This window comes from Chiroxiphia lanceolata, chromosome 6, assembly GCF_009829145.1.
Source record: "Chiroxiphia lanceolata isolate bChiLan1 chromosome 6, bChiLan1.pri, whole genome shotgun sequence".
Classification (NCBI taxonomy): domain Eukaryota; kingdom Metazoa; phylum Chordata; class Aves; order Passeriformes; family Pipridae; genus Chiroxiphia; species Chiroxiphia lanceolata.
The window spans coordinates 17,883,034-17,908,194 of NC_045642.1; the positions used below are offsets into that span (position 1 = coordinate 17,883,034).

The window sequence follows — 25,161 nt, forward strand, 5'->3', positions numbered from 1 at the left end:
ATTCAGCAGCACAGCATGGAATTGGCTAGAGGCTGTTACAGCTGGTGAGCTCCCTGGAGGCTTTCAAATCACCGCAGTGTCTAAGAAAGCAACAGAACCCTGCAGAGCTGTAGTGTATATATAGATATGTATTGAGCCTTGTCCTGGTTTATGTGATTAAAGAAACCTTCTGCCACAATATTTTCTATGTTGCAAAAGATCCTAAACATATAATAGAGAATTATATGGTTTCTATGGGATATTTGCCCCTGCTGTCTAAGAAATACCAGACATTAGAAACTGTAAAAATGAGTATCACATTTTGGAAGCACCCCAGGTCCTTATTCTTGCGTCTTGCTTTGGTTGTTACCATCCAGCTGTGGACTCTATGAAAGCCCACTCCGTGCCCAGGCAGTGCACAGGGCTCCCTGCTTGTAGATTGGCTGTGGTGGCCCTTTTCCATGTCTCTCATTCTGTTTGCAGTTTGGCAAGAAGCAGGGTAGGAAGGTGAAAGAGCCTTCGGGTATGTGTGAAAACGTGGTGCAGTTGTGCACATGCCGTAGGTCTGGGTTTGAGATGGAAGAAGGACCAGGGACCGTGCTGCACTCTGCATTTGCTAAACGTTCCTTGGTTCTCCCAACCAAAACAGGTTTTGTGAGGAGATGTACGGAAGAGAGCAGGTAACACCATCATTCTGCCTTAGCATGAGTAGCAAACCCAACAGTTAAGGCCTGGGGATTTCCCACTCTTCGACTCCAGGTCCCATAATTCTTGTGAAGAACACATGGGACAATACTTTTCCCATGTTGTCCTAGTTTTGGCTATTCCCTTCACTACTTCTACCCAGATGGTGGAACAAGAATTCAAAAATACGAGCAAAGATTTATCCCTTTTTTTTTTTTTTTTTAACAGGAAAAGAGGATTTTAGTATGAAGTACAGGAAGTCTCATATTGCATAGGATTTCTGGCAGATTTTCCACTGTAATTTCCATTCAGTTTTGTGTGGAAGCACACAGTTCATATATGCTGACCCTGCTTTGACTTGTAGCGTGCTTAAAAGTAAATAAATACACAAATATTTTTTTTGCTCAGAGGATAACTTCATTGTGTTTCATTGTTCCTTTCACAGCTTTTGAAGGAAATTATTGGCCCCACATTTTTCTCCAAAAACAGAAAGAATCTCTGCAAAGAAGTAAGTACCTGACCTGGTATTTAATGTTCACATTGAACTATGAGTGACAACTCTATTCAGCATCAGTTTTGTATTGCAGAAGACACTGTACAAAACACATAATAAAAATCAGTCTTTGCCTCAAGGAGCATACGTTTTGAAGCATTAGTTTTAGAAATTCCGAATGAAGACTTTGCATATAAACAGATGGTAAAATATGTTGTCTCACTCGTAAGTTTTTAAGTAAATGGAAAATGCTTTAGTGTGCTATGCTGAGGTTTTGTTGCCTAAGGATAGAAACTGTGAGCAGTTTAGTAGCCTTCCACATTTAGAAATTTGCTATTTGGGGTCATTTGTGTGATGCTTGATTTTCATTCCTACGTATTACCGCCTAATACTATCTAAAAATTTAGGATATGGATTCTTTTGATATTGCAAAATCCAGGAAGTTAAATAAAACTCATTTTTTGTATAGATTAGATCTGTAAAAATAATTTTAAAGATTTCGGGTTAAAATAAATTTATATGCAAGTGAAAAATCAGAGTATGGAATACTTCTTCCTCACCTTTATAGCCAGCAGCCAGTGGGGAGTGAGGGTATGGACAGATCTCTGCTTCAACATTGAGCTGTGCCAGCTGTAGCTACTGCTGCCACAATTCTGGTAGCTTAACAGTGGTTTTCCCATAACTCCAAAGAATGGCTTGTGTGGATGCATCCAAATCTGTACACAAAATTAACTCCAGCCACCTACTTACTGTGAATTTGTGCTAGTCCTTCTGAATCTGAGAAATATAAATAGTAAGATACTAAGACCTTACTTGTGTAAAAATGTGTTCAGTGCTAAAATAATTAGTATGTTATAGCTTTAAAGTACTAAAAATGTTAGCTATCAGAAGTACTGTTAGAAAGACAGATATCATTAAAATGTTAACTCATAATTAAAATGGTAAATTTTGACAGCAGTGATTGTGGCATTTTCTACTAGAAAGAAATTTTGGTTCTGTTCAAAAGGAGACCAGAACATGTACTTGGAAGCCAGAGCTCAAGGGAGGGGAAAAGCAGAAAAATCCCAATAGCCTCACAAAATTCTCTGAACTGGAAATAATTGGAGACTGAGAGAGTATCTGTGGAGGTATATATGCTTGACTTGATGGTAGTCTTCCCTTGGGCAGTCTGTTAATGATCACTGCTGGAAATAAAACACAGAGCTACATCAGCCCTTGATCAGAACCAATACAACTTTTCACATGTCCTTTTCTGAAGAAATGTGAGACATTAACTTCTAAATTTAAACTTCGTTCAACAAATATTTAGTTTTCCATGTCCATGATCAGAATGAATAAATGTCATCATGCTGTCATGATAAACTGTATTTTACATGATATGTTTGTCTGTTAAGCCAGGATATGGAAAGCTATAACCCTTCTAAAACCACACATTTTCACAAGATGCTTTTTAAATAAGTATGGATGTCAATCCTAGTATTCTGAACATTTTTTTCTATCATATTCTGTTTACAGAAAATCTTCCTAGTAATTTATAATGTTTTGCATTAAAATACCATGCTTTACTTCTACATACCATTAAAAAGCAACTCTTGTGTACTCCAAAACTTTTTGCATATCAGTGGTTGGCAATGAAATTCTTTTATCTAGTTTGGGGAAAATGCAGCGGTGTAGAACAAAACCAATTATATAAAATGCAAATTTATTATAATGAGAAGCATTTCTTTAGGCAGATTAAACTGAGAGTGGCTTGCATTAGCTGAATTCTCAATCAGCAGAAGCATGGAAATCTACATGAAATTCATCCTAAAAGTAAAAATAGTTGAAGATTTGTGATCAGACACAAAAATCCCAAATATTCAGGAACTCATCACTGCATGCTGTCTGTTCTTACAGCAAGAGGAACAACAGAGCATGGATATGACAAATTAAAAGAAAATCCCACTATATTAATTAATAAAAGAACTAAACACAAAAGACCAACACATAATCTAGTTTTAAACTTCCTTGAGTTATTGACACTCCCATTTGTTATTTTTCTTTGATAAGACTTAAATAAAAACCAATACACTGAACACGCTTCTGTATTTATAGAAAGGGGCACATATTGCACTCTGACCATTGTGCAACCCCAGATAATCTTTCCTTGGCACACACCTGGTTTGGTGGTCACTATCACTTAAACACAATATGTTAAACTAGCTGGACTTGGGCATGAAGGACCAATGATAACAATTAGATGATTCCTATTTTCCAGTCAGACCTTCAGGACAGAACAGAAGTATGGAAGAGGAATACTTTTTACCAACAGGTAACAGCTCTTTGGGAAACAGTATTTTCTACATGACCTGGATAAAACCAGTGACATTCTGTAATAATTTGATCATTCCTTAGGAGTTAAAAAAAAATCTTTTGGCTTTAAAACAATGAATATAAATTGCAGGTAGACTTTGTTAAATTTAGCTGATGCTTCGTGGCTCTGAGATATATTCTAAGATACCTGACACCATAAGAAAAATATGACATATGACACTATAAGCAAAAATAATTAAAAAATGAAAATTAACAATCTGAGTCTGGAAATATAAAACTGAGGACTTGATTTTGGTTACTTCAGCAGAACTGTCAGCTTCAAAGGGACTGTTCAAATGCTGTAAGTAGGTACAGAACTTTTTACAACAAGTGCTGGAGTTGTATCTCTTTTTTTTTAGGATTCATTTCCACCACCAAAAATCTGTCTACTCTGATGAAAAGTTCAGATTACTTCTTAAAAATGAAAACTGATTAAAACATTCCATGTATTTATGAGGCTGGTTGAAAGTTTGTCACACAAATACTGAGCCAAAAAAAGTGGGGACTGACAAGTTGAGCTTTGAATACTGTCTTTGGATACCTAATGATTGACTGTGCAATTATTTATGATACAGTAGTGCGTAGATAGCTTGGTAAATGCTGTGTCTGAGATGTTAAAGGTCTCTCCAGTAGCAAGCTGTTGCCTTTGCAAACAGATCAAACAGACTGAAATAAGAAGGTAAACCTTTATATTACTCATGAAGGAGTTGGAATGGTTTTTCCCAAGCTAGGAAGCTGGGGAACTCTCCTCTATTTACAGGAAGTAATAATATTGCTCTCCCTCTTCATATTGTTTGACTTCCTGACTTGAGATAAAATTCTGAGCTTACAAAAGAAAAAACAAAAATAGGAGGACTAGGATGTTGTTTACAGAATTAATCTTGAGTAGAAACTGAACGGCTTCTCCTACTATTTATTTGAAGTGCCAGTCAGAATGAGCAAATATGCTTTTAGGAGGCCTAAATGTGTTTTTCTTTCTCTTTTGTAGTTTTGAGCAAGGATTCCTGTTCTACATGGGGTGGAGGCCATTTTTCAACCTTTGATAAATACCAGTATGACTTCACTGGGACTTGCAACTATATCTTTGCAACTGTATGTGATGAAACCAGCCCAGACTTCAACATTCAGTTCCGCCGTGGGATGGACAAAAAAATTGCAAGGATCATTATTGAGCTTGGACCTTCTGTTGTCATTGTTGAGAAAGGCAGCATTTCTGTCAGGAGTGTTGGGTAAGATTCTGGGATGAATAAGAAAAAAGTGTTTAGAGAAGGCAAGGAGTTATATAGCAGTTACAGTAAAGATGACTATTTTGTTTTAAAAATTAATTAACAAATCACTGAAGTTAACACACCTAACTGGACTCTGTTCCCATTGCTTCCCATCAAGCATTCACACTCTCTAGATAAGTATTGCATTTGCACTTATTTGAATCATGCTTAGAGTACATTCTTGTAGGCAAAGGGATAAACTAATCTCCTCAGACCAAAACAGTTCTCAGACTGTAACTACAGTTTCCTAGATACTACCAGTCTGCTTATACTTATCTCTACTACAAGCACAGATGAAACAGCTTGTACCCTTTAGTAGATACTAGTTGAAATTCCTATGTTTTGTTTAGAGTTCATTTACCTTGCTAAAGGTAACACACACATAGGGCATAAGAGAAACTTCGAACTCTGCAACCAACAGAGAAATACTGGATAGGTTCATTCCTCTAAACAAATTGCTCCCATACAAGGAAATTTCTCCAGGGAAGTTTTCAGTATTCTTATCAGATAGGCAGTGTTGAATTTTTATCTCTGAGTACATGTGGATACAGGAAATAATTGACTGTGGATAGTCTGTATCTTATTATACTTACCTGGGCACAATAACTATTACAACAAAAATACAATTTGCACTATACCTTAATTTAGCAAACTGTATTTAGAAAAACTTCCTTTTTTAATTTGTTTTCCAGAAAAACTATATCTTTGGGCCTATTCCAGTGATCTGCATTTTAAATTTTTGACCTACAGTCACAAGAACCAAATGCCATGATCTGGTCTAGTGTTGCACATAGCCATGCTTCAAGTGGAAGGCTGGTTTGGTCTTTCAACCCCTTCTCATAGTTGTACCACTGAACACTTAGCAAAATGTATTTCTTTTGTAATGTTGTTAGTTGTAGCATTAAAATTAATCTGCAAGGATGAAAACCTAATTCTGCTACAACATTCATATTATGGGTTTCTTTAATCTTGTCAGTTTTCAGTCATAGCAATAATTCCTATAGGAATGGGCTGTAGTACATAGAGTCTCTTCAGGATAATCAAGAATAGCTGTACCACAGAAACTTTATTGTTAGAAGTTCTTGAAACATACAACTATACCCTGATAAAAACAAACCAAGCGAAGAAGCCAAGTCCTGTGCAAACATTTTCACTAGCATAATCACTGTGCATCTGTCTTTCGTGATTCTTCTGTGAAACTGCTGGCATTGATTTTCAATCAACAGACATTTTAATGTATCTTAAAACGTCACAGCTACAAAGGAAAAAAATTCTATTTCATATTGCTGCAAGTACTCAGACTGTATGTGTATCATATCAAACTCCCCCCACAAACTAATTCCTGCATATTATTGGAATGAGAAGGTAATTTTCTCTTCTTCCTTTCTTACAGAATTATTAAGTTGCCTTATACTAGCAATGGAATTCAAATAGCACCTTATGGACACAACATCCGCCTGGTCGCCAAGCTGATGGAGATGGAACTAGTTGTCATGTGGAACAATGATGACTATCTCATGGTTAGTAAAATGTTCTCATAAAGCAGAAAAGAAAATTCTCATTTTATTTACTGGAATGACAAGAACTCTTTAGACTTACTGGGTACTTTTGCATGTATTTACTATTTGGGTAATTATTCTTTTCCTGTTTCATCCATTCCTCTTGCAAAAAACAACTTTTCATTTTATACCTGTGTGTTCCTTTCACTTTCAGCATTGGTAGCTGACTAAAGCCACCAGTGTTGAGATTTATGGACACTTTCACACATTTTAATCTTTCCTCAGGGTATTCCAGCAGCTGCAATGTTTTACTATTGTTTAAAGTTGTGTAGAATTTAACAGTGTATGCCATAGTTTAGTCTTTGCTACTGTGCTTCCACAGGACATCTTTTGGTTTCAAACATACAGTCCTTCTACCAGTTTCTTTGTTTCTTTCCTTTTTTAAAATATTTTCAGATTTTCCCTCCAAAATCCCCAGTACATTTTCTCAGTGTGACCTGTGATATTATTGCCATAAAAGACACTGAAATCTAAATTGATGTTTGCTAAAACAGGGAGAACGATATGTAATAAATTTTCTGGGAGATTTATCAGCATTACTATAACACATATAAGAGGAAAGGCTACTGTGATGGGTACAAATTATATTTTTTCTGTAGTCAGGTTATTTCTGACCTAAGATTTTCACAATAATTAATTGATCGTAGCCAGTAGTAATACTACCACTTTAGTCTCCAGAGCAATAGATAATTGAATAATCTTTTTCTGAAAACAGATTTTCTTCCTGTAACCTTCAATTTCTTAAGAGAAGAAACCTGAAATTCATGTTCTGTCAACAAAGATGTGAGCCAGGATACAGCATCATTTCCTTTTTTTGTTTTCTTTTCTGATTCCTTAAAATATTATACCCCCCTCCTTAATTCTCTGAAAGTGTCTTCAAATCTTATTCTTTTATTAAATAGATAAACAGATAAATAAATAAATCACTATTTGCCTATTGGGAAAAGACATTACTATTTACAAAGCTTTTCCTGCAGGCAAGTAATTGAAATTAATGAGAAGGATCACCTTAAGTTGTGTCTTTGAACTGAATTTGTTTGAGTAAGTTAATGCTGTATAGATAATTTCACTAAGGGTGATCCTTTTAAATGTTTCATTCCATTTTATTTTAGGTTTTGGCTGAAAAAAAGTACATGGGGAAAGTCTGTGGAATGTGTGGAAATTATGATGGCTATGAATTGAACGAATTTGTGCGTGAAGGTAAGATACAAGAACGTTTCATGTGGAAAGAAAACTAGTTAAAGTGAGTCAAGGTGAAAGCTTAGTACTGTAACAGTATTGCTCTGACTGCTCACTCAGCTTCAGAACTGCATAAAGCAGTTCCATAGGTCACCAACATACTTATTGTAGATTATGGTACACACTGTTATCTGCTGTGAGCAGAATATTGTGGGTTCCTCAGACAAGTGATAAGAACTCTCTTATATGTTAGAAACAGGTGGTGAGGGTCACACTCTCCCAAATTTCACACAGTCTAAGCTCATGGCAAGGCACAGTGAGGGAAATAATTACTATAGGCAGAGGCAAGGATGAGGCAATAATAAGAACATAGTGGACAAGAATATTAACAGTGTGTCCCAATAATTGTAGATCTTTATATTGAAATGGTGCTGAGGAATTGAGGGGGTTCACTTCTGAGTCACTCTAATCTGGTCTGTTGATTTATTGCCCATTATTAGTTGGATCTTGTTACTCAAGCTCTTGCAACGTATCTTCCAGCTTGGTTTAATCTTAAAAGTACTTCATATGACAAGACCACTCCACAACAGAAAAAAACAAAAGGGGATGTTTGGAATATTTGCTTTAAAAGCACACTGCTAATCTGAATTGTAGTGCTAGGGTGGAGACATTAAATTGCACAGTAAACTAATCTTAGATCAACACAGACAGATGCAGTTTTCTCATCACAGAAATGAGTTCTAAAAATTATATAATAATCTTTTGGGTTGTGATGAGTTTAACCCCATATATAGGGGAAGATATAAGAATGGGGGATAAGGAGAAGAGGTATGAATTAACAGCTGGCAAAAGATAACACAACTGGCAGAAAACCAGTAGCAGCATGTAAGGTAGTAGATGTGATAGATTGAGAAATAACTTGAAGAAATTATCATGGTAATAAAAGTACGCTCTGTTTAATAGACTCCAGGTAAAGGGCAAAAGAGGCAGTTGTTGTCATTGCGAAAATTCATTCGTAGAACATTTCACAGTCAAAGAGTAGAATTTGAGTTTTTCTACATCACAGCAACAAGTAAACAAACCAACGTGGGCTGTTTCCTGACAAATTATAACCCTTCAATTTACAGGTAAATTACTGGATACGTACAAATTTGCTGCATTACAAAAAATGGATGATCCATCAGAGATCTGCCTGTCTGAGGAGATACCAATTTCCACCGTTCCTCACAAAAAATATGTAAGGAAGATCTTCTTGGCTTCTCCGTGGTGTGATTCTTAACAGAGGGGGAAAGATAGGTAGAAATCAACAACAGAGAGGCAATAAATATAAAACTGACTTCCATGAAAAAACATAAAGTCAACATTTGTATAGCCTGATATGATAAAGAAAATGAGTTCTTTGCATTGAAATACATTTTAATAAAAGCCCACGGGCATTTCTGAGGCTGGATTTATATCACTCATAAAAACCAACCAGTGTTTAGCTCACGGCTTGCTGAAGTTTCATCCAGGTCATCCCAGGAGAAACCAGTGAAGCTTTAGTAACTTTTTAGAGACCTGACATTTTAAGATGTACAGACTTGAAGACATTCCCAATGCCTAAAACATGTCAGATAACAGCACTGATAACAGGGACAACCACTAGTAACTGCTGTCGCTTACAGTTCTAGATGAAAAGTGTGCCTGAGAGTCTTTGAGACCCTGTACTGCAGTAGCCAATGTGACAGGGAACAATTTTCTTCCTCCTTTCATTTAGGCCATGATCTGCTCTCAGCTACTTAATTTGGTGTCACCAACCTGCAATGTGCCAAAGGACGGGTTTGTCATTCGTTGCCAGCTTGATATGCAGGACTGCAGTGAGCCAGGACAAAACAACTGTGCTTGCTCTACACTGTCAGAATATTCAAGGCAATGTGCTATGTCCCACCAAATGGTGTTCAACTGGAGAACTGAAAACTTCTGTTGTAAGTTCAAATGGTTTATTTGAGGCTGTACTTAACTTTTCTGTGTCTTAAATACAGGGATACTGATAAATAACTGGAGTGTAAAACAACTGATAAAAAAGTCTTTACTGTCTTGAATCAAACTTATTTTCTTAAGAGAACAACAGTGGTCTTTGATAAAATGAGTGCAAGGAAACCTCAAAGGAGAAGAGGGAAGCTTGAAACGTAGTTCTTATGTCTAGATCAGTGACAATAAAACAGAGGAACATCCACCAAGTGAAAACTGTTTAATTTCTCAAACTTGCAACAGGAGACTGTTCTCTTTAAAAATTTTAACACTTCTGCTGTTTGTTGCAGCTGTGGGAAAATGTTCTGCAAACCAAATCTATGAGGAATGTGGTTCTCCATGTATTAAAACCTGTTCCAACCCAGAGTACAGCTGTTCCAGTCACTGTACCTACGGTTGCTTTTGTCCAGAAGGTATCATTTCATCATATTCTAAATGAATGACACAAATATTTTTTTTTTGCATGTATCCACTCAAGTGGAATAGGCTGCTTAATAACAAACTAGTCATGCATTTCGGGGCATTGTGCTGCTAGAACTGCTACTTCTTGTGTAACATAACTGGAGTCTTGATTAATTATGATCCTTAAAGATGATTGGTCACTATTTGCAAGAACAGAGCTATGGAATCATTTTCCTCACAAAACCATGATTTGTTATGGGATAATGATGTGCTGCCTGCTCAAAGTTCTCTACTATTATATACATTGAGTAAGTTTAATTAATTTCCTATCCCAAACAGGTATCTAGCCCTTAAGGGCATCTACAAGAGGTAGCATACCTCAGATGATTTCTGCAATATCATGGGCATTTTGTAAATTCCCTTTAAAATAGTTCAAGATGAACTTCCTTCAAAAATTGTAATTATTACTATCATATGCCTTGTTTCTTGAAATTTCAGAACTGATATATCCTCCAATGTGGGCATTTAGATCAATATCACCAATTTATAGCAGTCAAAAGTAATGTGTTGTGAGTTACATATTTAAAACTAGACTTAGTACTCTAGGAAGTATAATGTGTTTATTCTTCAAAATTCCCAAGTTAATTTAGAGTGTCATAGGGAAAAAAAAAAAAAGGAAAAATAAAGATAACATTCTACCTTACTGCTATTTCAAATGAAGTTCAAATTTCAAAATAGGACAAGTGCCTGCACTTTCATGTTAGAAAGCAGCCAAACACTGTGAACAGTCAGTTTGATTTTAATTAAGAGACATTTTCCTGTATACTGTATATCAAAGCATGGACACTGACTGTGGAAGAATAGCATGCTCAAGATAATTTCAGAAAGCACTGAAGCTTTAGTGCTAAGTAAGGATGTGGAAAAGTATTTTGTTTATCTTTGGCAGGAACTGTTCTTGATGATATCTCCAAGAATCGAACGTGTGTTCACATTAGCCAGTGTCCATGTACACTGAATGGGAAACCATATGCTCCTGGGGAGACAATGAAAGCAACATGTAGGACCTGGTGAGTAGCAACAGGTACTTTTATGAGAGATCACCAAGTTATTGGAAAATTTAGCCTAACTTTTCAGAAGGGAGCTGCAAATGTGTCATACCACCTGTGAGGCCACCTTCTTGCAGTGCCACATATCATACATTTGCAATTAAAGAGGTACATGTCTCATGTCATGATTAATCTGTACAAATAAAAATACTCTTTCAGACCATACAAAACAGTAGTATTTATATCTCCTCTTTGAAAGTGCAGGTAAAATTAGTTCAAAACAAATATCCAGTATTTACAATTTCTTTCTGGCAGTCTCAGTCTTTCTGATCACCAGATCAGTGCTGAAAACTAAATTTCTGTTTTGCAACAGAAAATAATAACTTAAGAGAGTATTTTTTTAAAAGTGGAATATTTTTTTTGGTGTCACGTGTCTTGCTATCGTAATTCTAATAAAGAATGTAAAGGAAAAGAAATGCAACGATGAACACAGTTTTCATGATTCAGGAACATTAACTGACAATCCATACAAAAGTTCAACAACTTTGAATTAAGATGACCATCTTCAACTGATATACATAGACAAAGAAAATCAAAGCATAGAAAGCGCAAGGGGAAAAGTGGTACAAATGACATATTCCATTACTAGGAAGTAGGTGAGTTTTTAGAGTCTGAAGAAAAATCTGAAGTACTGAAAATGAAAGTTCAGAATGTATGTGTATGTTACTCTGTGTTCACTTACCAATTCTGCATGTTAATCAGCTGCAGAGAAACCTCCAGACAGGAGGATATCAAATCCTCAGCTGGTAAACAGGGCCTTAGTACGAGAATAATCTTACACAGAATTTCTTGTTTTCCGCAGCAAATGTATGATGGGTCAATGGGACTGCAAAGATTTGCCCTGTCCTGGAAGGTGTTCACTGGAAGGAGGCTCCTTTGTTACCACATTTGATTCTAGGTCATACAGATTCCATGGGGTTTGCACTTATGTTCTCATGAAGGTAATTTCCTGCAGTTAAGAAACACAAAATATCAAATGGATGTATTTTACTCTGTCTTTGTTTTTCTATTGAAACACAGACTGAGGTCTTCCTAAGATATACATTGATTCTACAAATCAGCATTATTCTGACATAGACTTCTCTTTTCACTGTTTCCCCCCAGAGCGCCAGCCTGCCACACAATGGAACCCTAATGGCAGTATACGAAAAGACTGGTTATTCTCATTCCGAAACGTCACTTAGTGCTATAATTTACCTATCCATGAAGGTACGTATTCCCTCCACAGGTTCCATCCACCATTTCAGTAACCAGATAAGCGAAATAGGTACTTAAAGTCATTGCTAGTAGCCTGAACTGAAAAATTATGAGGAATAGATATATTCGTGTTCATGCACACATGGTAAAGATCTCAGTTACTACATCAACTCAGGAAGTTAGAGTATTTTCAAAGGGAAAGCTAAAAGCAGTACATAATAATATGTGACAAAATGCTTGAATCAATCTTTTCCTATTAAGTGACAATATAGTTGTTAATGTTAAAGAACATATAAATACCACCAGTACAGATAATTACTTCTGATTCCGTGTCCTCTTTTTACAGGACAAAATTGTGATTTCTCAGAATGATCTCCTCACAGGTGATGATGAGCTTAAGCGGCTACCTTACAGATCAGGTAAAAAAAGGGGAATGTAAGTTATTCCCAGATTTCATTAAATGTCTGTTTTATACAACCCAACATCCTTTGCAATTTCCAATTGCTAATACCAGAGGTTTTAGAAGAGGGTTAAAGTCTTTCCTATTGCATCTGTTCCTCTGTGGAGAGCTGTGTGTGGGAGAAGAGTTGTAGACAGAATACCAGAACACTTATGTATGCATTAAAATCATTACCTTGCAGTATCACCAAAATATCTATTTCTAAATGTCCTTGTTCTTTTAGGAGACATTACTGTTTTCAGACAGTCCTCAATGTACATTCAAATGCATACAACTTTCGGGCTGGAACTTGTAGTTCAAACATCACCTGTGTTCCAGGCCCACGTGAAAGCTGAATCACAATTCAAAGGCAGAACACTAGGTAAGTGATCTAGTCATTGTGTGAAGGAGAAATGCAGGGAGTATAATTTTGAAAACTTAGTACTCATCCTTTAAGAAATAAGTTTTCTTCTCTGGATTCGAAGAAAAAAAAAATCGCATTGGAAACCCAATGTGCCAAGAATTTTTTTTTTTTTGTTAACAGCTTTAAAACAAATTAAAGAAATTAAATGGGTCACATTTTTCATGTGTAATATAATACTGTTCTTTACATGTTTTATGTGTGCCTTTTTCAATATGTGTTTTGCTACACAGTGAAGGAGCAACAAGTAAGTGTGTGTGGTCTCTACATCTTGGAGCACATGGTTCTTTGAATGTAGTGCATGATCACTGTAAACACAATGAGCCTAAGAATCTAAAAGCTTCTCAGCAGATAAGCACCAGATGGAGAAGTTTATGTTTATTGCACAGCGACGTTAGCCACACAGGCATATTTTGCATTCTGATCATGGGGAATTACAGAGAGGCTTTATCTTTTACAGATTCAAAATGCATATTTTTTGTCATTACGGATTTTACATGCATAAGAAAACATAAAATTACGTAATTGTTTCATGGCCTTTCTCTTTTATATCACTTAAAACCACTTGTTTCTAAAAACAAGACAAAAACTTCTTAATTAATTTGTCATTGAATAGAAGTCGACACTCTTCACTTGAGGAGGCAGAGATCAGTAACTGAATGTGTACAGAATCAAGATTCTCTGGGTACTTGACCTATAGTATTCATTGACACTCTACATAGAGCTTTTGAATCAATTTTCTCACTATTATAAAATGAAACATAGGCCACTGTGTACACATTCTTTAATTGTCATCCATCCTTTGCATTTCTGATGTTATTAGGTTTGTGTGGCAATTACAATGGAGACACTACAGATGACTTCATGACTAGCATGGATATCACTGAAGGGACAGCCTCCTTGTTTGTAGATTCCTGGAGGGCAGGAAATTGCCATCCTGCTTTAGAGAGAGAGACTGACCCTTGTGCTTTGAGTCAACTAAACAGTAAGTAGATAATCCTGTTGTAACTGATCTCTCCAGCTAGCTTTGTCTGACACTACCATAAGCTCATACCAGAGAAATGAGAGTTTGGTAGAAGCAGAAACTGAGACATCACAGATTCTGCCACAACAAGACATTTCTGATTTCTAGAATTCATATATAGTGAAAACTTATCAGATTCCATTCCAGAGGTCTGGGATTGAGATGATGAATGAGAATGAGAGGGTTTTGGTGATCTATCCAGTGAAATTGCAGTGTCTATGGATGTCTTAGGCTTGCTGTAAGGTACTGTGACTGAAATCCAGACTTTGCCTTCCCAAGTTCCTATTGCTATTGGTCATTAAAAACAAACAAACAAAAAAAAAAACCCTACTGAGCTGTTTGTACAAAAACAGAGTATGGAAGCTAACAAGTTAAGAAGTTGTCCTGTTGTTCAATCCATCATTGCCAAAAGTTCACCTAGAGCTAACGTATCAATTTTTTTAAGGTTTTTTTTCATTTTTTTCCCTGACTTTCTACTTTTAATGTTTGTGATTTACTTTCATTAGAAATATCTGCTGAGACTCATTGCTCCATTCTTACCAAGAAGGGTACAGTGTTCGAGAAATGCCATGCTGTGGTCAACCCTATTCCTTTCTACAAGGTAGGAAATTATGATAGACGTTGTACAGAGGGAGTCCAAATGTAAACCAGATTGTGCTCATAGACAGTATCCCACGCACTGAATCAGCAATGCATAGAAGCAAAGGAACAGGTGTGGTTTTGAAAATTATGTCTCCTCCACACTGAAAATGTGTTTGTTCATAGGCACCAGTCCCATTCCTATGAATCAGAAGGTATTTTTGCTCATACAGCGGTTGTCCATGACAACTAGAACTATTCGAAGTATTGATTTTACCATGGGCATAATTGAGCTCATTGTATTTGCCAATCTACACAAAACATTTTGAGAATTCAAAATGAGAAGCAGCGAATAAACAGGCATTTTTTAGGTATTAAGTATATTTTATTTACATCAGCAGAGCAATTACTCAGATATTTTCCCTCATTTTTAGTTATGCAATACTGTGTATTTTGTCTGACTTAGCTCTGCAATTCAGCATAGAATCACAGAGTTTGGAAAAGATCTTTGAGATCATTGAGTCCCACCATAAACATAACAGTACCAAATCCACCACTAAATCATGTCCCTAAGTGCCACATCCCACACATCTTTTAAATACCTCAAGGGTTTAGCATTTCCAGATGTCTGCACCCCAGTAACAAAGTATTCTCCATGTATTGGGTTTCAGAGATGTGTCTACCAGGCCTGTAACTATGAAGAGACCTTTCCACACATTTGTTCTGCTCTGGGATCATATGCACGAGCATGCAGTTCAATGGGTTTAATCCTTGAGAACTGGAGAAGCAGTATGGACAACTGCAGTAAGTAACTGAAGCAGCTCTTAATGGTCTTCCATCAGATGAATGCATGCATACAGGTCTGCCTGTTTCCGTTTAGAATATTCCTGTGTTTGATTCACCTGTGACCAAACTGAGTAAGAACAAGAACTTATTTTAAAACAACTTGTCAGTGTTTACAAAAATAACTATGGATGTCAAGTAGGCCAACCAGCAGGTGTAAAAACTGTTTTCCTAGGAGTTGCTGGCATCGCAGATGTGTCAAAACACAACCAAAAAAAAAAAAACCTAAATGGTAATGCAATATTTGAAACGGTGTCTAAATCATCTTAAGAGTAATGAGAAAAGTAGTGAACAGAAAGAAGAAAAAAGCAGAAATGGGATAACAGATACCCAACTTTTGAATATCCTTCTAGTCTCTTTCAGAAAAAAATTGTGATTTTAGTCTATATGAAGAAGATTATTCATATGCTTTAAGGTGAGCATGAGGATGCTTCCAGGACTTGATAATTAAGTGATGGAATAGACAGATAAATAGAGTTATACTGTACTGTAAAATGAGAATGAACTAGGAAAAACTCTGGGTGCAGATTTGATTTTGTTTTTATGCAACTTAGGTACAGGTTTCACAGTTACTCGAATATAATATACATTGATATTTCTGCAAAGCTACTCAAAAATACATTGATATTTCTGCAAAGCTTTTCTTTGCGTTATTTTATTCCAAGATACACAAAGAAGCAGTTACATGTTTAACCTTCATGAAACTTCCAAACAGCTACATGGTTGCTGTTAAGCCCTGGTCTGCAATACCTTTTGCTAGAGCTCCATATCCATAGGAAGAGAAGCTGCTGGAAGCATTAAGCATTGAAGCTGTTGACACAAAATAAGCAGCACGTGATGAGCGCAGTTACCTTTCACAAGGAAGAGGATCAGTAAATGAAGTTTAACATACACTCTTTTACAGCCATTACTTGCACTGGCAATCAAACATTCAGCTACAACGCTGAGGCATGTGACAGGACATGCTTGTCACTCTCCAACCGAGCCCTGGAATGTCATCCAACTGATATTCCTATTGAAGGCTGCCAGTGCCCTAAAGGACTGTACTTGAACCACAAGAATGAGTGTGTTCGTAAATCTCATTGTCCCTGCTATTTGGAAGATAGAAAATACATCCTGCCTGACCAGTCAACAATAACTGGTGGGATCACCTGGTAAGTTTAAGTTTAAAGCTTAACAAACTGAAAATGGAGGTGAGGGATCTTCATGTGTCTCTGCTGATGGTTAAGGTCAGTAAGCAGCTAAGCATCACACAACTGCTCACTCCACTGCAGCCAGATATGGAAAAGAATCAGAAAGAAAAACTCAAGAAAGTTTATGAGTTGAGATATAGACAGTTTAATAAATTTCTTTATTATTAATATGCAAAAAAGCTTTTTTAATAAGTGAAGATGATGTGCAATCAAAGCTAAGTAAGAAGTTAGTTCAGGGCTTTCCATCAGCAGGCAGCTGCTTAGACATTTCCAGGAAAGCATGAATTTGTCATCCATAATGCTTTCTTGGGAAGACAAGTGCTGTAACTCCAAACATCCTTTCTTCCTCCTTCTTTACCTGAGCTTTTATTGCTGAGCTTGATGTAGTATAGTATGGAGTATCTCTTTGGTCAGTTTGGGTCAGCTGTCCTGGCTGTGTCCCCTCCCAGCTTCTTTTGCACTCTCAACCTCCTCCCTGGTGGGGCAACATAAGGTGCAGAGAATGCTGTGACGCTGTTCAGCAACAGCTAAATCAGCATTGTGTTATCAACATTGTTTTGGTCACAAATGCAAAACATAGCACCATTGAACTGCTACAAAGAAAATTAACTCCATTCCATCCCAAACCAGTATATACTGCTTTATTTTTAGTAGGAGAAGTTTGTTTTTCAAGATGTCTTTTTTACCATTTCCTAAGCCACTATTGCCTAAAAAGAACTCTGGGGCCCAATTAGGTAGGAGATAAGATAAGAAAACAGAAAGCTTTAGTGAGTCACGATGCTCCAGGAATACAGCTGTCGCAGGCGACCATTCAACCCAGGTGCTACAATTTTATAATGATGTCCATCCAGTCCCCGCTTGTTCACCCCCTAGTTCTGCCCCGTTCTGCCCCTCGGCACACCCCTTTGGGAATTGAGTTTGAGGGAATTTGGGACCCCTCTTTCATCATCTTCCTCTTCAGCAAAGCACATGCAGCCCTTGGAGGCTCTCCAAAGTCTTGGCCTGAAAGTTGTTGTGCCCATGTTTACATTCCTTGGGGCAGGCATTAAGGTGCTTTCTGCAAATCTACATTGAAAAGAAGACTAAACAACTAACGGACTTAACAGAATTTTGATATGGGAAAGAGGTAACAGTGTTGGGAAAATGTGTAAACTACTGTGTAAACTAAGGGGTGAGGGATATAATGCAGCTACTTTAAAATCTACATTCACTACATAACTACTTCTAAAGTCTATAAAAATTAAAAAATCAAAAACTCTAAGGCAACACCACAAATATCCTTAAATGAACAAAAAGCATTTGACTTACCTTAAGCTTGGGAATGTTATAGAGAAAAATAGAAAATATTAGGTAAGATCTGATTATTCCTAGTAGGAGATTTGGTCAGCAGCACTCGGACAGCTATATACTAACTTCAAGAATGACTTGATAGACCATCATAATAGTGATGATTGCCTACTAGTGATAATAGTGATAATAGCCTACCATACGCTTCCAAAACTAATGTTACTGTGTAATACAGAAAGTAAAGAGACAGGTTGACTTATGTTCCATTTCAAAGGATGGGAAGGAGCTAGTAACATAAATGAAATATTTCTAATGAAGTCATTTTGCAAAAAATAAAGATTTATTTCTCAGGAGAGATTTGCATTGAATTATTTTTTTTCTCCCTAGCTACTGTGTTAATGGAAGGCTAAGTTGCACAGGCAAACCTCAAGATCCTGCAGGTATGGGTCTGATATGGTTTACTTAGGAACATATTTTTTTCCCCTATGTTGTAAAATTACTACTTCATGATCTTTTCAATGTTTGTTTTTGTTCCTTTTCCCTAGAAAGCTGTAAAGCTCCTAAGAAATACATATCATGTTCTGACAATTTAGAAAACAAGTATGGAGCTGCATGTGCCCCTACCTGTCAGATGCTGGCTACTGGAATTGAATGTGTGAGTTTCACAGATCTGGGATGTTTATCCTCTTGAGAGAGTTAGGATGTTCTAGTTGTTACTTAGAACTTTACTACATTCCCTCTGATAAAATAAAAGGAAATATTTCATCTAGCATGATACAGTTAAACATCAGGCTTCTTTCCACAGACTGCGGACACGAAAAAATGTACATATATTTAGGAAGTGATTAAAGGAATTAAATTGCATGAATTAAGGAATTAAATGATATTAAATGAATAGAATAAAAGTCCATTAAGGATTCTTAACTACATGGCTATCACCTCTGACTCAGGTAGTCCATAAGCTTCCTTTTCTATTTTTTCTCAACTCTCTGCTGCTGCCAGTCACAGAATGCAGGAGACCTGGGCTAGGTGAACATCTGGGCTGTCCTGATAGGGTTTTCTTATAATTTTATATTAAGGAAACAGACTAATTGGAAGAATTGTAATAAGCTTCCTTGATATAAAGAAACTTCTGTTGTACTCTTTCTGAAAAAAGACTGATAGTAAAGGAAGATCAGTTTTTCAGAGTCTTCAGGTATGTTTAATATCCCACACCACAAGTATAACTTACAACTTCAGTGAAAGTTGACTAGCACATTAGTACAAGGAACATCACAAAACTAAGATCAAGTCAAAACAGAATTTAGCACAGGTTCACTCTTGACACCATTCACATCCAGGATAAAATACGTCTCACAGTTCTTTTCATTTTGCAATCTGTTGGCCTTTACCAGATACCAACTAAATGTGAATCGGGCTGTGTCTGTGCTGATGGCCTGTATGAAAATCTCGATGGCAAGTGTGTTCCAGCTGAGGAGTGTCCATGTGAATATGGTGGCCTTTCTTATGGAAGAGGTGAACAAATCCAAACTGAATGTGAGATCTGGTAAGAATCACATACTTTTTCATTGCAGAACCTCTGTCTCACTAAACTGTACAACCACATAAAAAAAAGTGTTTAGTTGACAGGAGAGTAGGAGATGGCAACAGCTGAATGGAAGAAACACCATGGCAAAGTACAGGATGTATAAAAAAAAGAGTCATGGTGCCGGCTTCAGGGATAATCTCTGCCTTGTGCATATTCCGGAATAAGGGCATCCAGTAGGGCCTGTAACTGTAAACTACATAAGGTCAATGATTATTGACAACTCCACATAAATAAATATGAGGGCACAATCTTTCTTCTTTTCTGTAGATAAAAGGAAATCCCCCCTTCAAACATTGTTTCCATCTCCTTAGCAGCATTCTCAAAGAACTTTATTCCATTTCCAGTCTCTAATCTAACATTAAAAAACCGCCACCACCCCGCAAACTACACAGAACAGTGACTTCTGTTCTCATGAGGAGCAAAAATAAATGGGTTTTATATACTCTTTGTTTCATGAAAATAAAAAGGCAAAAATTATGTAAAATTTCTTCTTTATCATGAATTATTTTCTAGGCAGTCTGTGACTTTTAATTAGGGTTCTTTATATCAACTCTAACTTGGTCTCAGTGTACATAAATCAATTAAATTAACATCTTATTTATAAAAGTGGATGTGTATAAAAAGAAGCAGATTAAGGTGACATTTCTTTGAAATCTGAGTATGATTTCTCTTCTCATCCCAGCACTTGCGCAAAAGGCAAATGGAAATGTGTTCAGAAATCAAGGTGTTCCTCAACTTGTAACCTTTATGGAGAAGGCCACATCACCACTTTTGATGGACAGCGTTTTGTGTTTGATGGCAACTGTGAATACATATTAGCTACGGTAACCTGCTTCCTAGTGGTGATTTTGGCAGTATCTCAGCATCAAGAAATAGCTTGATTTAAATGACTAATGAAAATATGATAGGATGCATCAATAACCAATAGAGCACTTTGGATCTTTATAGCCACTTAATGATTTTTTGTATAATCTGTTTATTTCAGTGCTTAAGATGAAAATATTTTACTTCTCAAAAAACAGCTTTTTAATGCAATATTAACCAATTTTAGATTTAATAACATGTTTAAATAGTCATTGCTATATATGTATTCCATACCAGACAACGATATATTTTAGGGAAGTGATGTCAGTTTGACAACCAAAGAAGGCAGAATCGGTCAGGACTTTTTAAGCTTTCTTTATTTCCTTATGCTTTTATATTTTAAGTTGGAAGACTCCAGACACAGAATCTATTGGGGTTTTATGCTTTTTTTGATTTGTTTTGGTTTTTTTAGGATGGCTGCAGTATTAATAGACCTGTTTCGTCTTTCAAAATTGTTACTGAGAATGTCATCTGTGGGATATCAGGAGTTACATGCTCCAGATCCATCAGCATTTACCTTGGGGTAAGCCCTTCCTTGTGCCATTATCCAGCTGAATAGTTATTTTAAGACCATGTTTTCTTTATTTTGGAAGCTTTAACTGTATCTTAGAAGAGATGTCTTCTAAGTGAAATTATGTGCTAAACCTACAGCTTCGGTTTTAGTAGGAAATGCCATAGATTGTTTTTTTTCCAGTTCTCATGTTGTGTTTCATTCTCCAAGGTTCTCACCTATGTAGAAGCCAGAAAATCTTGAATTTTACTTATCAGTGAATTGCTTGATCAAAAGATACCGACTTCCTGCCCCTCCCCACCTCTCTCTGCCAAACTCAGAAAAATAATAGTATAAAATTGAGGAATTCTCATTGTGGGTGATGAGCAAAAGCTATCAAAATTTCTCTAAGTCCAGATAATATCTGAAATTCAAAATATATCCAGATTTTTCCTGAGATATATCTATGAAACTAGACTAATGAGCAGTTATACTCATTTCTACTACCATGTGACAGCTTCTAGAACTGGAGAAGTTTTACTGTTCTCAGTTTAATGGGACAGTAGTGCTGACTAAATACTGGCAGTTCCAGTTGGTCAGTGCTGTGGTGAAAAAGTTTATTTCCTTAGGATTCCGTTTCATAAATGCACACTCCAAACAAACCTTCCTTCTGATTATCTAGACATGGAAACACTGCAGTATGACAGGAGTAAAGATGGCAAAGTATATGCAAAGGTGGGAGATGGTTAAAGGCCTCGGGACAGAGAGCTATATCCCCTGTTATTTTTTGACTGTCCTTAGAAACACATGTAAACATACTTCCTCTACTCTATTGGTCATATGTAGATGATGATATTATTTCCACCAAATGTGGAGTGCTAGCACACCTAACAATGACAGATATTTTTGTTTCCTGTGAAGATTTGCATATGCATACAGAATAATTCCAAGGGGGTAAAAAAGCCTGTAAAGTTGATAACAGAATGTTTTGTGGTGGAAGGGACCTTTAAAGGTCATCTGGTCCAACGCCCCTGCAATGAGCGGGGATACCTTCAACCAGATCAGGTTGTTCAAAGAAAGCCCTGTCCAACCTGACATTGAATGTTTTTAGGGATGGGGCATCTATCACCAAGCTTGTCCAGGTTCCTCTGACTGGCATCCCGTCCTTCACATCAGGTGTGTGAACGGCACCACTCAGATTGATGTCATCTGCAAATTTGCTGAGAGTGCATTTGATCCCAGTGTCTGTGTCACTGATGAAAATATTAAACTGTACTGGGGGACACCACTCCTTACTGAGCTCCATCTGGACTTGGACCTATTGATCACTACCCTCTAGATGTGATCATCCAGCCAATCACCCACCAAACAGTCCACCTGTTAAATCTATACCTCTCCAATTTAGAGAGGAGGCTGTTCTGGAGGACCCTGTCAAAGGCTTTACTGAAGTCCAGATAAATGACATCTGTAGCTGTTCTCTTGTCTGCTTATGTAGTCACTCTACCATAGAAGGCCACTCGGTCAGGCAAGATCTGCTCTTGGTGAAGCTGTGCTGATTGTCTCAAATCACCTCCCTGTCCTCTATGTGCCTTAACATAGCTTCTGGGAGGATCTGCTCCATGATCTTTCCAGACACAGTGGTGATGCTGTCAGGTTGGTTTCTCCCAGAGTCCTCCTTTCTACCCTTTTAAAAAGTGGGTGCAATGTTTCCCTTTTTTCTGACTGCCAGGACTTTTGAAAAACGAGTGGAAATGTCAAGATAGTATCACAGGTTCTGATCTTTACCAGTGTGACACAGAGTAAGGAAAATACTGAAACCTGATAAGTTATAATTTCTAGATAAATTTTCTTCCAGAATTTGACAATCATACTGAGAGATGAAACCTTCACTATTTCTGGGGAAAATCCTAGTGTACAATATCATGTGAAAAAGAACGCCCTTCACCTGATGTTTGATATCATTATCCCAGGAAAATACAACATGACCCTTATTTGGAATAAGCACATGAACTTCTTCATCAAGATTTCCAGAGGAACACAGGTATGGCAGAATAACTTCCTCAGTAAAGTGTCCTTCAGTTCAGATTGAACTGCACATTTAATTGCAGTTACCTTGACTCCCTATGATGGCAAAAGTTCTTCAGAAAAGCTGCTAGCAATTCATTTTCGTCTTTATCTTCAAAACAGCAGAGATTTTCACTAGAGCCTGATTTTTAAGATTTTTCTGTACTGCATTCAGGAAATTTTTGAGCTAAATGTTTGTATTCTATAGAACTGCATGGTTGAATTTGATCTCTAAATGATGACAGTTTACAGTTTAGAAGACACATTCCTCCAGTGATGAACAGAACCTCCTGCACAAGAAGCTAAGACTGTCTGATAGAGTATTTATAGATGACATTCACTCCTAAAGCACAGGAAACCAAGAGTAATCAGAAGGGAAGGTGAATAATTGTAACTTGCTGAACTGACACTGCTGCTTTCATTTATTCTAGGAAACTATATGCGGTTTGTGTGGGAACTATAATGGCAATATGAAGGATGATTTTGAAACTCGAAGCAAGTATGTGGCATCAAATGAATTGGAATTTGTCAATTCTTGGAAGGAGAATCCTCTCTGTGGGGATGTATACTTTGTAGTGGATCCCTGTAGCAAGAACCCTTATCGTAAAGCATGGGCAGAAAAGACATGTTCTGTCATCAACAGTGAGGTTTTTTCTGCCTGTCACAATAAGGTAAGAATTTATTTGCTCCTCCTTTTACTTACAGGCATAATGTACCTTCTTCCAAAATGCTCAAACTCCAACAGGCGATTTTCTGTTTCTGGAAGTGTTTCAAAAAAATACATATAAAATGTTTTATACCTCACATTTATGTTGATTTTCATCCTTTCTTATTTGCACTTCACCAGCCCTTTTGTAAGCACAAAAGCTAAGAGTGGTATTAACTGATTACTAGAACTACAAGTGTGAAAAAGACTTAAGAATCAAAAATTAGTCAGTCTGTTGGTGATACCTGATCAATGCACTTACTCTTTTGAAACCATTTAGTCTTTGTTACAAAATCAAACTAAAGAAAGTCCTGAAAACTCGTGTTCTCATCAGTAAGTCAACACCGTTACTTTGATGGTCCATTCAAGAGCAAGATACCATCAACCCTCCTATTTGTTTAAGTTGTCCACTTTGTGGAAATGAAAATATCACAAGGGAGCAGGCCTTCTGAAGGGAAATCCCCCATTTTTAGGTGAATCCTCCATTTTCAGGAGGTGAAAACAAGTAAAAAATGGGGATAATGCTGCAGTGTTTATGTATGTACAGAGGCTGTACAGCTGATGAACTTAGATACTTGTGCCTAAATGGATGTGGGGATTTGAGGAGTTTTTTTAGCTAACTATACATAACATGTTCAGTACCAGTATAAATTTAGAAATACGTATGAGGTAAAACATCATCAGTTTCTGTTGTTGATGTGGAGACACCTGAGTCTGGCTAAAAAGGTCTGTATGATGTGGGGTTGTAATTGCTTTGACAAGTGTTCAGATTAAATACTAGTTATTCTTACTTAGTGGAACATGTACTGTATAGCCCAGGAAAAATCATCTTCTTAACAAATTGGCACAAGATAATCTTAGAAAATTCATTCCTTCATTTTCCAATGCAGGTGAATCGGATGCCCTATTATGAGGCCTGTGTTCGAGACTCTTGTGGGTGTGATACTGGAGGGGACTGTGAATGCATGTGTGATGCCATTGCAGTCTATGCCATGGCATGTTTAGAGAAAGGTATCTGCATTGACTGGAGGACCCCTGAGTTCTGTCGTAAGTTCCTTTAAGTTCTCCTCAAACAAGTTTAAGAGATTATTATTGTTACTGTTGGTATATTCATATGACAACGCAAGAAAATTATTAATAAGCACCTCAAAGGTTGCATTTGCTCTGTGGGCAAATAGTTGACTTCAGTCACCTGGATTTTGAAAACTATACTTTTCATTTGTGCTAGATTAAACAAATTATTATAACTCTTTTTACCATGGAGTAATGAGAAAGAAAATAATGTGGTCACAGAAAGCAGACTGTTTCTTCTGCTGCCATGGTGTAGTGCACTGTCAATTTGCCAGCAGAGAAAGCATGAAATTGTAAAAAAATATATTTCATTTTAGCTATGATGAAATCACCTTCTGTGTGGATGTCAAGGAAAGGAAGACA

The 25,161-nt window shown here is 36.8% G+C and overlaps 1 protein-coding gene across 1 annotated transcript in view; it reads left to right on the top strand.

Annotated features, from left to right (window-relative positions):
* Positions 1-3,439: 3,439 nt before the first annotated feature.
* MUC6 (mucin 6, oligomeric mucus/gel-forming) overlaps positions 3,440-25,161 on the top strand; it is a 48,161-nt gene continuing 26,439 nt past the window's right edge. Inside the window, exons 1-24 of the mRNA XM_032690377.1 lie at positions 3,440-3,467; positions 4,497-4,737; positions 6,170-6,296; positions 7,448-7,535; positions 8,642-8,751; positions 9,271-9,478; positions 9,815-9,937; positions 10,873-10,993; positions 11,835-11,973; positions 12,137-12,241; positions 12,576-12,648; positions 12,913-13,050; positions 13,913-14,074; positions 14,620-14,714; positions 15,364-15,496; positions 16,440-16,689; positions 18,403-18,455; positions 18,561-18,670; positions 19,410-19,561; positions 20,286-20,427; positions 20,880-20,990; positions 22,813-22,998; positions 23,453-23,692; positions 24,618-24,774. Coding sequence (XP_032546268.1) covers positions 3,440-3,467; positions 4,497-4,737; positions 6,170-6,296; positions 7,448-7,535; positions 8,642-8,751; positions 9,271-9,478; positions 9,815-9,937; positions 10,873-10,993; positions 11,835-11,973; positions 12,137-12,241; positions 12,576-12,648; positions 12,913-13,050; positions 13,913-14,074; positions 14,620-14,714; positions 15,364-15,496; positions 16,440-16,689; positions 18,403-18,455; positions 18,561-18,670; positions 19,410-19,561; positions 20,286-20,427; positions 20,880-20,990; positions 22,813-22,998; positions 23,453-23,692; positions 24,618-24,774 — 3,292 coding nt within the window. The remainder of the gene's footprint in view (positions 3,468-4,496; positions 4,738-6,169; positions 6,297-7,447; positions 7,536-8,641; positions 8,752-9,270; positions 9,479-9,814; positions 9,938-10,872; positions 10,994-11,834; positions 11,974-12,136; positions 12,242-12,575; positions 12,649-12,912; positions 13,051-13,912; positions 14,075-14,619; positions 14,715-15,363; positions 15,497-16,439; positions 16,690-18,402; positions 18,456-18,560; positions 18,671-19,409; positions 19,562-20,285; positions 20,428-20,879; positions 20,991-22,812; positions 22,999-23,452; positions 23,693-24,617; positions 24,775-25,161) is intronic.